The sequence below is a fragment of the Salmo salar genome, chromosome 04 (assembly GCF_965601325.2).
Source record: "Salmo salar chromosome 04, fSalSal1, whole genome shotgun sequence".
NCBI classification, from domain to species: Eukaryota; Metazoa; Chordata; class Actinopteri; order Salmoniformes; family Salmonidae; genus Salmo; species Salmo salar.
The window spans coordinates 31,314,797-31,328,507 of record NC_138294.1 but is presented as its reverse complement, the minus strand read 5'-3'; the positions used below and the strand labels follow the sequence as shown (position 1 = coordinate 31,328,507).

The following is a 13,711-nucleotide window of genomic DNA, read 5'->3' as shown; positions in this document are numbered from 1 at the left end:
GGAATGACCAGCCTAGCTGATTGCTTATCCATTGGGTATGCAAATACACACCTAACGTGTCCTCCTAATAGGCCTACACATCGTGATTTCGTCTGCCCACAGGAGAATATTTGAATTCCATTGTAAAAAAAATACAAAGCAGTGATGCTAGAAGTTGATGCTGACAAGTCCTGGTAGGAAAACAGATGACCCTTAACACATGTAAAAAAAAAGGCCCAGTAATTAGCTAGCGATTAACATTAATGGAAGTTGAACATTGAATCTACATCAGATGTTAATTCTTCAAGTCGGCTGTTTTGGCATGTGTTCAGGATAATCTGAATTCCCTTTTGAATTTGCTATAGCGTTTAGATTTCCTCCAACATTAAGATGAATACTTCCTGCATTTCATTAGTAGCACAAATTGTAGAGAAAATGTATGAAAATCTTTGTAAACATTCCAGTTAACTATGACTAACATGCGCCCTCTACTGGCTAGAAAGGCATATAGAAGGTCAAAGCGCAGAACATTACAGTAGTAGGTAGGATTGCTTAAAATTGCTTAAGAGAATTGATTGCGTTGTAATATGAGAATGCAACTAACCTGGAAGCTGATGCGACATGTAGGTTCAGTCATAATCTATCCATCCAACTGTGGCTTCCACTGTGAACAAGACAGCTGCTTTAAACTGATCATTTCTTTGTCAGATGGAATGATTTTACAAATAAACATTTTAGAAGCTAAGAGATCAGCCATCTTTTAATGTATTGTATCGTGCACACTGACAATAAAAGTATTGATAATTTGACCTTTGTTCATGAGCTAATTTAGAAATCTGTGTTGTGTTGCCATAATAACATGCACTCATAGTCAAGATGTTTAATATAATAATGTCACTTAGTCAAATGACATATTCTATCAATAACTATAATTAAGTGAACCAGAGCTTTGTGCTTTAGCAAGGTAATTATGGGACCAAGTCAATTCCTCTGGTAACCGTGGGATAATCTACTCATGTGATTGGAAGAGAGTGTGTGCACACTGTACTGTACAGGTGTAGGTGTTGATTCAGGCCAGTGACCTAGCCACTGACCATTCTTCACCATTTTCCCTACGGATCCCAGGCTTGAGCCCCTCTATTTGTGTGGCTATTCTGAATAAAATCTACAAAATGTCCAGTATTTTATTCACCTCAATTGAACGAAATACAATTATGTTTCTTTAGGGGAAAGAATGTACAGTATTTATTAGTCTTTCACCATATAAAACACACCCAATACTTTTAAAGTTGTACTAATATGGCATGTACACTACATTTTCTTCTGGCCTTTGGGAAACCAACTCACAAGGATTAGGAGAGAGTGACTGTGGGTGATATTGACCAATTAATGTGTGGGCGTTGAGGGTCAGTGCACGCTGGGTCGAACAGTAGTTTAATCTCAATAGTTTCCTTTCCTTCATCTGAATTCATGTGGGTAAAAATCAGAACTGCTGAAAGGAAATACATCCACAATATTGCTTTCACCTGTCCCATGTTTCAGATCAGTGCATTTGAAGCAGAGGAGAGGAAGCCACTGAGGACTATTGAGATACACCCAGTGAAGGAGGTTAGCTTCAACACAGAGTTTGTCTCTGTGGGTAGTCTACATTAGCGTCTGACTCAGAACAAGCTCAGATCATTCATTTATTGTAAGGTGATCTCTGTGAAGCTGTTTGTCTCAGAGCCTGACTTAACAGGATCAACCTAAAGTGTCAGCTAAAAGTCTCTGGAACTGGACAAAGAGAGGACAGAGATCCGGTAAGGACACACACTTCCTGGTACAGACACACACCACCCCAATTAATAATAATTGAATTATATACACATTAGTTTGTGTTTTAACTCCACATTAGTGATCAACCTCAGGTTCTAGCAGCTATGACGGACTGCAAATTATGCAGCTTTGGGGTTCGCATTATCGCGAGTATGTACACAGGGAGAGGCTTGCCACAACTTTTAAGTGCATGCAATTTATCAGTATGTGTGACTAGGTGCAAGGTCCATTGATCTACATTTTAATCTTGCCTTCAAAGTTACATAAAACATTACTGTGCACTTACAGTAATCTACAGTAGTGCTAATGCAGACATGAAAACACACATAGTTCAGAGCAGAGTTCTTATGACAATGTTTGAATTTGATTTCCTCAGGCTGAAGAACCCTTGCATGGCAGTCCCTCCCTCTCACCTCTTACTTAGGCAACAATCAGTCATGTGAATAATTAGTCTGTCACGGTCGCAGACTAGTCACCACATCTTCAGAAAGTGGTGGAGAGGAAGGCCACTTACCATAAATAAGGTACTAACTTTAACGTGTCTGTGACTGTGTGTGAGTGTATGTAAGTGCAGTGCATGACTTAGACCGAAATCGGTAATGATACTCATTTTGGGTGCTGGTACTGTGGTGCAGGAGCTCAACAATACTTTTGAGCAAATATTCTATAAGAGGATATTGGTTTTTGATATTGGTTTTACTACTCTACCTTGATGCCTGAATATCACTCCCCCATTCTCCCTGTCTCTGTCTCTCTCTCTAGCATTTTTCTCTCTCTCTCTCTCTCTGTCTCTGTCTGGCCAACCATCATTCTATATCTCTATCCATACAGTTCAAGATGGTGCGGTCTGTCAGAGAAGAAGGTAGTCAGCTGAGCACCATACAAGACCTGAAGAACTCTGGCTTCGGCCGTCCTCCCCCCCGACACGGCCTCAAGCTCCTTTTTTGGTTCGCCAACGAGTGTGTGGCGTTCAATCACCACGGCAACATGCTGGTACAGTGCCACCCTGAGATGGAAGAGTTCGGCTTCCACTACTTTGGCAACTTCGAGGAGATTCTCCCAGTTCTATCGCGAGACTGCAGGGAAAGCTACTTCGAGGTGGGCAACCTGAACACAGAGACCTATTCCAAAGCCGAGGACCTACCGGACTACGTGAGAAAGGACTACAGGCTTTCCCTGGGCTACCGCCAATGCAACAAGGACCGCATCATCATCAGGCTGAAGCAGGGGGACGTGACGGCCACCTATGTCACCGAGCATAAGGAGGACGGCGGCCGGGGGGAGTTTGACTCCGAACGCACCCACCTTATAAATCCGGATTTGATCCGCATCATCCAGGACCCTGAGCTGGAGCTAGCGACATTCCTGGACCAGACGGGCTACATGGGGCTGTCGCTGAGAGACCGCCTCCTCAGAGCTTTCAAGGTCTTCATCTTTTTTGTGGTCTTCCTGGTGATTACTTTTATCATTTTGAGCATCTTAGGGAAGTTGTAGAGAAAGGATTCTGAGTTAATTTGCCATAGTGTTTTGGTTGGGTAAGTCATATAGCCTAGTAAATATAACAGTTATATTATTTTATAAATAGTAAAATAGTTATGTTACAAATAGCATATTATTAGGCCTATTTGTAATATATGATATATTATCTGTTTAAAAACATGAATTTACATGGATGGAAACTTTCATTCTGTGATTATTTTGAGTAAAAATCTTATAGCAAACAATGTTATCTCTCTTGCTGTTTCATTACAGCAAACAATGTAATCTCTCGTTGTTTCATTATAGCAAAGATGTAATCAAATCAAATGTATTTATAAAGCCCTTCTTACATCAGCTGATATCTCAAAGTGCTGTACTGAAACCCAGCCTAAAACCCCAAACAGCAAGCAATGCAGGTGTAGAAGCAGTGTGTCATTATAGCAAAAAATGTAATCTCTTGTTTTATTATAGCAAATATCGGATGTCATCTCATGGGAACCCTCAGAACAATCTGGTCCGGACCAAACCACTTTGGACAGTTTGGTCCGGCCCACTTGGGATCCGGAACAGGACCAGACCACGTCCTTGTTGGGACTATCGCTGAGAGAACGGTGCACCAGAGTCTTTGTAGTCATCATAGTGGTTCTCCTGGTCATCACTTTGATTGTTTTGGTCATTTTAGGAAAGTTTTAGAGATAGCAGTCATTGTAGCTGTTGTGCTGCTGTTGGTCCATCAGGGTTGGGGTCAATTCCATGTCAATTCAATCAATTCAGGAAGTAAACTGAAATAAAAAAAATGTACTAACGGAAAAGCTTTGAAAATTGACTAAATTGAAATGGAATTGACCCCAACCTTGATGGACCAATAACAGCACAACAGCTACAATGACCCTCTAACTTCCCTAAAATGACCAAAACGATCAAAGTGATGACCAGGATAACCACTATGATGACTCTGGTGCACCGTTTTACTTGTAGTTTACTTGCTTTTACTTGCAATGACTGTGATATGTGGTTGCCTTTGCCTACCTTAGTTGAAGGCACTGACTGTAAATCAGTTTGGATAAGAGTGGATGCTAATGTTGTGTTTTTAAATGTTTTTGTAATCGATAACATATCAGATTTCTAATACACCGATTTGGAATGAAATACAAAGAAGACAAGCTGTATAATTTGTCTTTATTTCACCTCTGTGATATACTTCTGTTCTTTATACAAATAAGGAACAGAAACTTTTCTAATACGCACACAAGTGCACACCGCACACACACTACATAAACACTTGACCTTTGTCACCTCATTGTCATTTGGAAGTCAGAGCATCACTGAGACAGACAGCATACAAAGAAACCGACAGACTATACACACAGAACCCGCTATCATCATCAACATTGATATATGGAGAAAGATGAGGACGTCTATGCCAATGTAGAGGAGATCAGTGTGAAAGACTGATGATCTGGCTGCAGGTTACGAGACTTTACACCAGAGTCCACAGGCTGGAACAAGTAAGTGTGTTTACAGATTCTTCTTTTGTATTCATTACATTTACTTTGAAGGACAATGCCCAACAAAACCATATGTCTATTAGGAACTGAGGAATGATGCGTCACACCAGATATGACTACTTTTCATCTGTAGTCTAATCTTGGAAACATATACAAAAGAGACAACGTAAATACATCAGACATAAAAAAAACAGCGATGAGGACATAGGGACATTTATCAACACAGACGTCAACACATTGCACTGAGAAAAGGAAACACATTGCTGTTGGATATAAATGGAAATATATGTGAAAGATGTACTACAAATGGAGGGAAAATGGAGACATATTGCTAACACTAACACCTTGAATAAAGACAGACCAGTTACAGGCCCATTTTAACACAATGACTAGAAACAAAGCCCAGCTACAAACCTGTTACAACACCTTGGCTGAAGAGAAACACCAGCTACAAAGGAAAATGTCAGAGCTGTAAGCACGACGCTGGAGATGAGAAGCAGGTACAGGGAACATTTAATTAACCACCAGATATGACTACTTTTCATCTGTAGTCTAATCTTGGAAACATATACAAAAGAGACAACGTAAATACATCAGACATAAAAAAAACAGCGATGAGGACATAGGGACATTTATCAACACAGACGTCAACACATTGCACTGAGAAAAGGAAACACATTGCTGTTGGATATAAATGGAAATATATGTGAAAGATGTACTACAAATGGAGGGAAAATGGAGACATATTGCTAACACTAACACACTGCTAATACTAAAGGCATGTATAATATTATCACCTGTTATAAGTATGTATGAAATTCTGCAAACGCTGAAATGTTTTATAAATCAATAAGAATCATGTTCAATATCATCATACATTGTCTTTCTATGTAGTAATGACACATTTCACACAAAACTGATTCCTTTTGAATTGGAACCAAATTATTTCCAGGAAATGGTAGTAGAGGACAGAATTGCTGTTACGGTCTGTCTGTGTGTGGTTGAAGACCACAGCATCAGTTCCTCTTGGTATCAGAACAGCATTGGTTGATGAGGGAGAAACTGGTCAGGTGGAAAGACTAAGATAGATACAGTAGGACCAAGTCAGGTGTATGTTACATTTGTTTCTCTACACCTGCAGGACTGAAACTTGGGAATCATAACTGTCAGCCTTACAGACTGGCCTCAGTTTCTCTGGGACTGCTGTGTCTTCTCTTGCTGGCCAGTCATAAGTCTCTCTGTACACTGTGAGTATTCAACAATCATAGGTGGTAGGGTGTGAGTGTGTATGTTTGTGTGTGTTAGCGTCAGCATCAGTGTCTGTGTAAAGAAACATACAATTATACATTTGTTCTCTGTTCCATCACAGATGACGATGACTACAATCAACTCTCCAGAATTATTTCTCTTCCAACTGCCAACCATACTTCAGAGAAGGAAGAACTAGTTACGAAAACCTGACTAAGGAGAGAGACCAGCCGGAGACTTCTTTCAACACCTTGAATAAAGACAGACCAGTTACAGGCCCATTTTAACACAATGACTAGAAACAAAGCCCAGCTACAAACCTGTTACAACACCTTGGCTGAAGAGAAACACCAGCTACAAAGGAAAATGTCAGAGCTGTAAGCACGACGCTGGAGATGAGAAGCAGGTACAGGGAACATTTAATTAACCACGGACAATGGACAGGACAGTGTCTGGACAGGAACACAAAGACATTAATGCTGACACAGGGATCTAACCAAAGAAACAGATAGATATAGGTGGGCAATCAACAAATTAAAGGAGTCCAGGTGAGTCCAATGATGCGCTACTGCGCGTGATGGTGACCGGTGAGGAAACACAGGTGCGTGTAACGATGGTGATAGGTGTGCGTAGTGAAGGCAGTCTGGTGCCTTCAAGCGCCAGAGAGAGAGAGCGGGAGCAGGCTGAGGCATGAAAGACTGAGGATCCCACTTACTGTAGGTTTCGGAGCCTGACGAACCGGCTGAGGCGTGGGAGCCTGACGGCCAGCTAAAGCATAACGTGGGGTGGGCGCCGGCCGAGCCCACCGAGGCAAGACAACCTCTCGAGCCAGCTAAGGCGTGGAAGCTCAATGAGCTAGCTGAGGCACCCCTGGTTCCCTAGGCGTTAGCACCCGGACCCGACGTCACAAACTAAAACAAACTCCCTGACGCTTCCAACAGTCTGTGAGGACAAACGCTGGGAGACGAGAAGCAGGTACAGGGAGTGAACATTTAATGGCAACAGACATGGAACAGGATAGCGTCTGGACATGAACACATAACGACAATAACGCTGACACTGGGATCTAACAAGGAACAGATAAATATAGGAGGGGAAATCAACAAGGTAATGGAGTCCAGGTGAGTCCAATGATGCGCAGCTGTGCGTAATGATGGTGACAGGTGTGCGTAATGAAGTCAGTCTGGCACCCTCGAGCGCCAGAGGGAGCAGGTGTGACAAGAGCTGGAAAGAAAGATCTCAGAAGAACTGGGTGAGTATGTATATTGTGCAAATAACTGTGAATTTGAGTTAATGTGAAAAAAGTATTATGATATATAGAAGTTATGACTGTATGCTTTCCTTCTGCAGGATGCTGTCCTGTCAGTTGGAGGAGATTCAAGTCTAGCTGTTATTACCTCTAAAGAGAAGAAAACTTGGAGTCAGAGCAGAGCAGAATGTATAAAGAGAAGAGCGGACCTTGTGATCATAAACAGTAGAGACAAACAGGTGAGAGAGAAGGTGAAAGAGAGGGAGAGATACAGATACAGACAGGCAGAGATAATAAACATACTAAATATGTTTTCCCCAGGTGTTTCTGAATAAATTGGCTAACAATCTGAAGTTCTGGATTGGTCTGACTGAGGCAATGAAGGAAGGCACCTGGAAATGGGTGGATGGAACAACTCTCACTAAAACATAGTGAGTAAAATACAAATGGATCTTGTAGACACTTGGTTCTTGTACTAAATGCTGAAGACTTAATATAATGACATAATATAATGTCTCTAAACTTGTTGGTGCGTAGGTTCTGGAGACAAGGACAGACAGATATTCATCTGGGTAGTGAGGATTGTGTGGTATTTAAAACTTCACTAGGGTCAGGGGCAGCATTCAGAATTTTGGATGAAAAGCGTGCCCATAGTAAAATGCCTGCTACTCAGGCCCAGAAGCTAGGATTTGCATATAATTGGTAGATTTCGATAGAAAACACTCTAAAGTTTCCAAAACTGTTAAAATAATGTCTGTGAGTATAACAGAACCGACATGGCAGGCAAAAACCTGAGGAAAATCCATCCAGGAAGTACTAGGACCCAGTTTACGATCTCTATGGCTTCTTCTACATGTGGCCAGTCTTTAGGCATTGTTTCATGCTTTTCCTCTGAAAAATGAGGGAGATACAGCACTTTCAATGAGTAGACAGTGGAAATTTCCAGACATGAGTCCAGGGCGCGATCGGGAGTGCGCCTTTCTTGTTTCTCCTTTTCTATTGATGAAGCTTTTGTCCGGTTCAAATATTATTGATTATTTATGACAACAAAAACCTGAGGATTGATTTTAAACATCGTTTGACATGTTTCTACAAACTTTTATTGTACTTTTTTGATTTATCGCTTTGTTCCAATGGATTGCTGAACAAAACGCACCAACAAAATGGAGGTTTTTGGACATAAAGAGGGACATTATCGAACAAAACGAACATTTATTGTGTAACATGGAGTCTTCGGAATGCAAACATATGAAGATCATCAAAGGTAAGTGATACATTTTATCGCGATTTCTGACTTTTGTTACTCCGCTTCTTGGCTGCTAACTGTTTGTAATGATTTGTCTGCTGGGCGCTGTTCTCAGATAATCGCATGGTTTGCTTTCGCCGTAAAGCCTTTTTGAAATCTGACACAGCGGTTGGATAAAAAAAACGTTTCTTTAAGCTGGTGTATAACATTTATCTTTTATGTATGTTTATTATGAACATTTCTGTTTTATTGAGTTTCACGCTCTGCAATTTCACCGGATGTTGTTTGAGATAGTGGATTATTGAACAAAAGGTTTTGGTTTTTGGTATAAACATGGACTTTATCGAACAAAACAAACATTTATTGAGTAAGTGGGAGTCTTGTGAGTGCAAACATATGAAGATCATCAAAGGTAAGTGATTAATTTTATCACTATTTCTGACTTGTGTAACTCCTCTACTTGGCTTGTTACTGTTTGTAATGATTTGTCTGCTGGGCGCTGTTCTCAGATAATTGATGGTATGCTTTCGCCGTAAAGCCTTTTTGAAATCTGACACCGTGGTTGGATTAACAAGAAGTTAATCTTTAAACCAATGTATAACACTTGTATGTTTCATGAATTTTTATGAGTATTTCTGTTTTTGAATTTGGCGCTCTGCAATTTCACTGGATGTTGGCCAGGTGGGACACTACCGTCCCACACCACCCTAGTGAGGTTAACAGTTTCAATAATTCACCTTACTTTGGATCTATTCAGTCATGGAGTGACAAGCCCTAATCACAGACTAATCAATGGGTATGCGAGAGCACAGCGAACGTAGCCTACATTATTGTATTATTGTATCCAGCATTCTGAACATAAATGCATTGATTGTTGCTTATATGTATTTGTAAGTCTTTCACCTTATCAAGCACACCGAACACTTTCAAAGTTGCACTAATAAGTTATGGCATGTACACTATATTTTTTTCTGGCCTTTGGGAAACCAACTCACAAGGATTAGGAGAGAGTGAGTGTGGGGGATATTGGCCAATTCATGTGTGGGCGTTGAGGGTCAGTGCACGCTGGGTCGAACAGTAGTTTAATCTCAATAGTTTCCTTTCCTTCATCTGAAATCATGTGGGTAAAAATCAGAACTGCTGAAAGCAAATACATCCACAATATTGCTTTCACCTGTCCCATGTTTCAGATCAGTGCATTTGAAGCAGAGGAGAGGAAGCCACTGAGGACTATTGAGATACACACGCTGAAAGAGTTTGTCTCTGTGGGTAGTCTACACTAGCGTTCGACCCAGCACAAGCTCAGATCATTGATTTATTGTAAGGTGATTTCTGTGAACCTGGATAGACCTAAAGTGTCAGCTAAAACTATCTGGGACTGGACAAAGAGAGGACAGAGATCCGGGAAAGACACACACACACACACACACACACACACACACCACTGGATAATAATCAGAAACACAATATTTTGTTTTATAGTCAGTTTGAAAGTCAATTGATTTATATATACATTAGTTTGTATTTCAACTCCACATTAGATGATCAACTTCAGGTTCTAGCAATTACGACTGACTGACCAAGATTCATCAGTCATGTTGTTTCATTGTAAAAATACCAGAATTTGAAAATTTGAGATTATTTTTCAAAATTCTATAAGCAGGTTGTTTTGCTGTCAACCTGCATTACTATGAAATACTTGGCAGGAGTCCTGTTGCTCTTGACAACAATGCTCACTACAGTCAACAGTGCAGAGGTGGGTGACCCCAGTTGCACATATTATTTGAATATATCGGTGACACAATTTACAGGAAGCCATAGTTTATATTTATATATGTAGCCATATATTTATATATGTAGCCATATACAGTATATGTTATCACTGAATAGCTGTCCTCAGCAGTGCCAGAATGATTCTAACAGTGTATAGCTCTCCTCGGCAGTACCAGAATTATTGGAACACTGTATAGCTCTCCTCAGCAGTGCCAGAATGATTCTAAAATGTTATAGCTGTCCTCAGCAGGGACAGAATGATTGTAATGCTGTATAGCTGTCCTCGGCAGTGCCGGTGTGACGAGGAGCTGTTGAACATTGAACCGAGCTCGGTGGACATCCGCTACACGATGTGCAGGGAGGAGATGATGGGGAACATCACCACGGGCGACCTGCTGACCAGGGAACGCCAGGCCAGCCCCTCTTTCTCCACCACCTGGTCGCAAGCTGAATGCTGCAAGATGACCGTGGCGAACCTCACGACCTCCATGTCACAGCGCTGACCCTCTACACAAATACATACAACCGCACCGTCCCTTTGATCTTCGACGTGGAAGCCAGATCTCTGGGCCCCGACGCCAATGTTTACCGCCGGTACTTCCTGTTCAAGTCCCTCCCCTTCCTGCTGACCGATGCCCTGCGGCTCCTGATAGGTCGGGACGAGGCGGAGGCAGAGTTGGAGCAGGATGGGAAGGGCTGCCTGCTGGTGTATACTGACAGCAGGCGCGGGGACAACTTGTGGGGGATCAGGTGCGCACCGGGCACTTTGTCCTGGCGTCCACACGGCGGTACAGCTCCAGCTTTGATCTGACCAACCGGATGTGTCACGGGCACCTGCTGCCCTGCTTGCACTCGCACCACTGACGCTCCTCTTCAGGCCTCAATGTGCTGGTGCCACCCTACGAGCTGTTCAGGGTAGTGGCGGTAAAGAAGGTACCTAACAAATGGGGAGGTGCTCTGACGTGGCACTTCTACCTGGAGTATATTGGCACTATGACCAACCTCAACTGTGCTATGACTTCTGCCATGTGTCTGGCAAGTCAGTTTGTACAAAGCACTAAGCCAATAAAGTTTGTTTGTTTGAAGAATCGATTGATTGATGGATTTTAAGATTTTTCAGTAGACACTACTACCCACTACTCAGAGCCATAGACATGGATTGCAATCATCACTTTTTCTCTCTACAAAAAAAACACTCAAACCTACCTTCCTAATGTACCTATACATCGCTCTAAACTCGAAATCCCTCAACAGTCCCTGCAGTGGCAATTTAGTAGATGTGGCAGTACTTTGTGGTGATGTCTCCCTAGTAGACCATTCATACAGCAATGATGTCTTTCTAGTAGACCTGCCAGTGTCTGTCCCCCAGTACAGTCTGCATCCTCCAAAAGCCCCACATGCTGATTCAGGGCATCAAACTCAAACGTTCCATTTCCCTAAACACTTCCCTCTCCATCTCCCAGCCTGCTCAAAGCATGTCCGTCAGCTCCCAGCATTGGTCAGGACTCGGAGGCCAGGTAGTGTCGGACCTCTCTGCCCAGCGAGGCATCCCCTAGCTCCCCCAGACCGCAGTAAAGCGCCAGGGTGGTCTGAGAGTAAGGCTCAGCCTCGATCGCTTGCTTGATGTACTCCGCAGTGATCTCTGTGATCTTTAAACATTTTCCTAGACATGCTAGATCTAAGAGAGTGTTGTTGGGTGTCGTTGAGAGGCCAAAGAGGAAGCAGAGGAAGAGGTCATACGTTCTGTGCGTATTCCGTAAAACCCTGTCCACGGAGCATCTGTGGAGATCTAAAAGGGTTGCTCTCCTGAACGTTCCTTTCAATCGATCAAAGAGTGTAGTAGGTTTCTCCTTTCATTTGTGTAGATGAGAAACACGTGCAGGGCAGCTAGGTAGTCTTGAATGCCTGTGTAAGCAAAGCGGTACATTTCCTCCAGGTACATCTCACACCCTGCGATGAGTGGCCTACACAACCTGTGGAATGTGGAACTTTTAGAGACGTCGATTCCGCATTCCTTCACATCGCTCTTGCTGAATATGAGGTTACTTCACTCCTGTTGTAGAAAAGCCAGGTTCCCAAGCTTACGAACAACCGCTCTGATTCTGAGTGTTCACCATTTCGATCATTCTTCAAACCGATCTGAACAAGCAAAAAGTTAGTGTATAGTTGCGTCAGAGTGTCATCAGAGTGTCTATCTCGACACACTCTCCCGCCTCAGTGTTTTCTAAAATGGCCGCTAACATCTCACAGCACAATGATGTCTGGCACTGGATGCAGAGGTTCCGTGATGACTCTAGGGCAATATCTTTCATGACTAGGGCGATAGCTTTGTGCACCAGACTCTGATCGCCAAACCTCTTTCTAAAAAAACTCCCTCTCCTGGGTGTCATCGAAGCACCGTACCTCCATCAATCACCGTTGTTGGGGGAGGAAGTCAATGGGGATGAACCTGGTGGCCGCAGGCCTGGTGATCACCCAGACGTAGGCGGAGGTAAGAAGCAGCTGACACCTGGTGAGGTTCGCTTGGAAGATGGGCAAAGGCTTCTCCTTATTGATGTCAGACTCCACTGATTTGCTTTCAAAGTCCAGGAGATGGTTGAATTAGTCCAAACTGGCCAAGATGAAAACCACCTTATACCGACTCAGATCCATAGCCAGGGTTCTCGCTCTCTGACGTCATGGACGAGTGGAAGTGGATGAGGAGGCCACTCAGACTGAAGCTCCGGTCTATCAGCCAATTGAGTTCACTGAAGGGAAAGACAAACAAGAAGTCGACATCCTGATTGGCTTTGTCCTCGGCCCAGTTCACTACAAACTTCTGGACACTCGCTGTCTTCCCTGAGACCGCAGGTCTTATCGTCAGGACGGTTTTTGCTTGAGGCCTATCCGGAGATAGCGGCGGTTTGAAGACATCGTCAAGCTTGATCGTTACTTCCTCATTAGCAGTGGGTATATCTGATGGTGGCCTTACAGGTCATGTGGCAGCATGCCTATCGTTGTGCCATTGGACGTTGCCCTCGGAGATGAGGAGTTCCACATAGGAGTGTGTGAGGCAGTGGCTCCGCACCTCTTGTCCTGCTGGGGTTCCATCACACAATGACGCACACCTCCCTTTCAGCTCTGATTGGAGATTCTCTCTGACTCCTCCTACTGTTCGGACAAAGACACACACACAGAGAATTCAGATTAGATTGTTTTGGAATTTTTGCAGGAGTACAAGTATATATGCATGCCTACAAGAGAAACATTCTGAATAAAACTAAATCTATTATTGTCTCTAGTGCACTTTTTAAATTGTTTTATTTAACCTTTAATTAGGCAAGTCAGTTAAGGACAATTTCTTATTTACAATGACGGCCTACTGTACTTAGCTCTAAATGTTGTGTGCACAGAGAGATGAGCTACAGAAGCAAT

At 42.8% G+C, this 13,711-nt stretch overlaps 1 protein-coding gene across 2 annotated transcripts; it reads left to right on the top strand.

Moving 5' to 3' along the window:
- Positions 1 to 2,188: 2,188 nt before the first annotated feature.
- On the top strand, positions 2,189 to 4,436 carry LOC106602797 (uncharacterized). 2 transcript variants are annotated; one of them, XM_014195653.3, is made up of 3 exons: positions 2,189 to 2,318; positions 2,626 to 3,219; positions 3,745 to 4,436. In XM_014195653.3, exons 2-3 carry the CDS (start codon positions 2,632 to 2,634, stop codon positions 3,964 to 3,966), a joined length of 810 nt encoding a protein of 269 aa, XP_014051128.1. In that variant the 5' UTR covers positions 2,189 to 2,318; positions 2,626 to 2,631; the 3' UTR covers positions 3,967 to 4,436. The 2 variants fall into 2 exon arrangements, with proteins under 2 accessions (XP_014051128.1, XP_014051127.1); XM_014195652.3 differs by having other exon boundaries at positions 2,557 to 3,219.
- Positions 4,437 to 13,711: the final 9,275 nt, after the last annotated feature.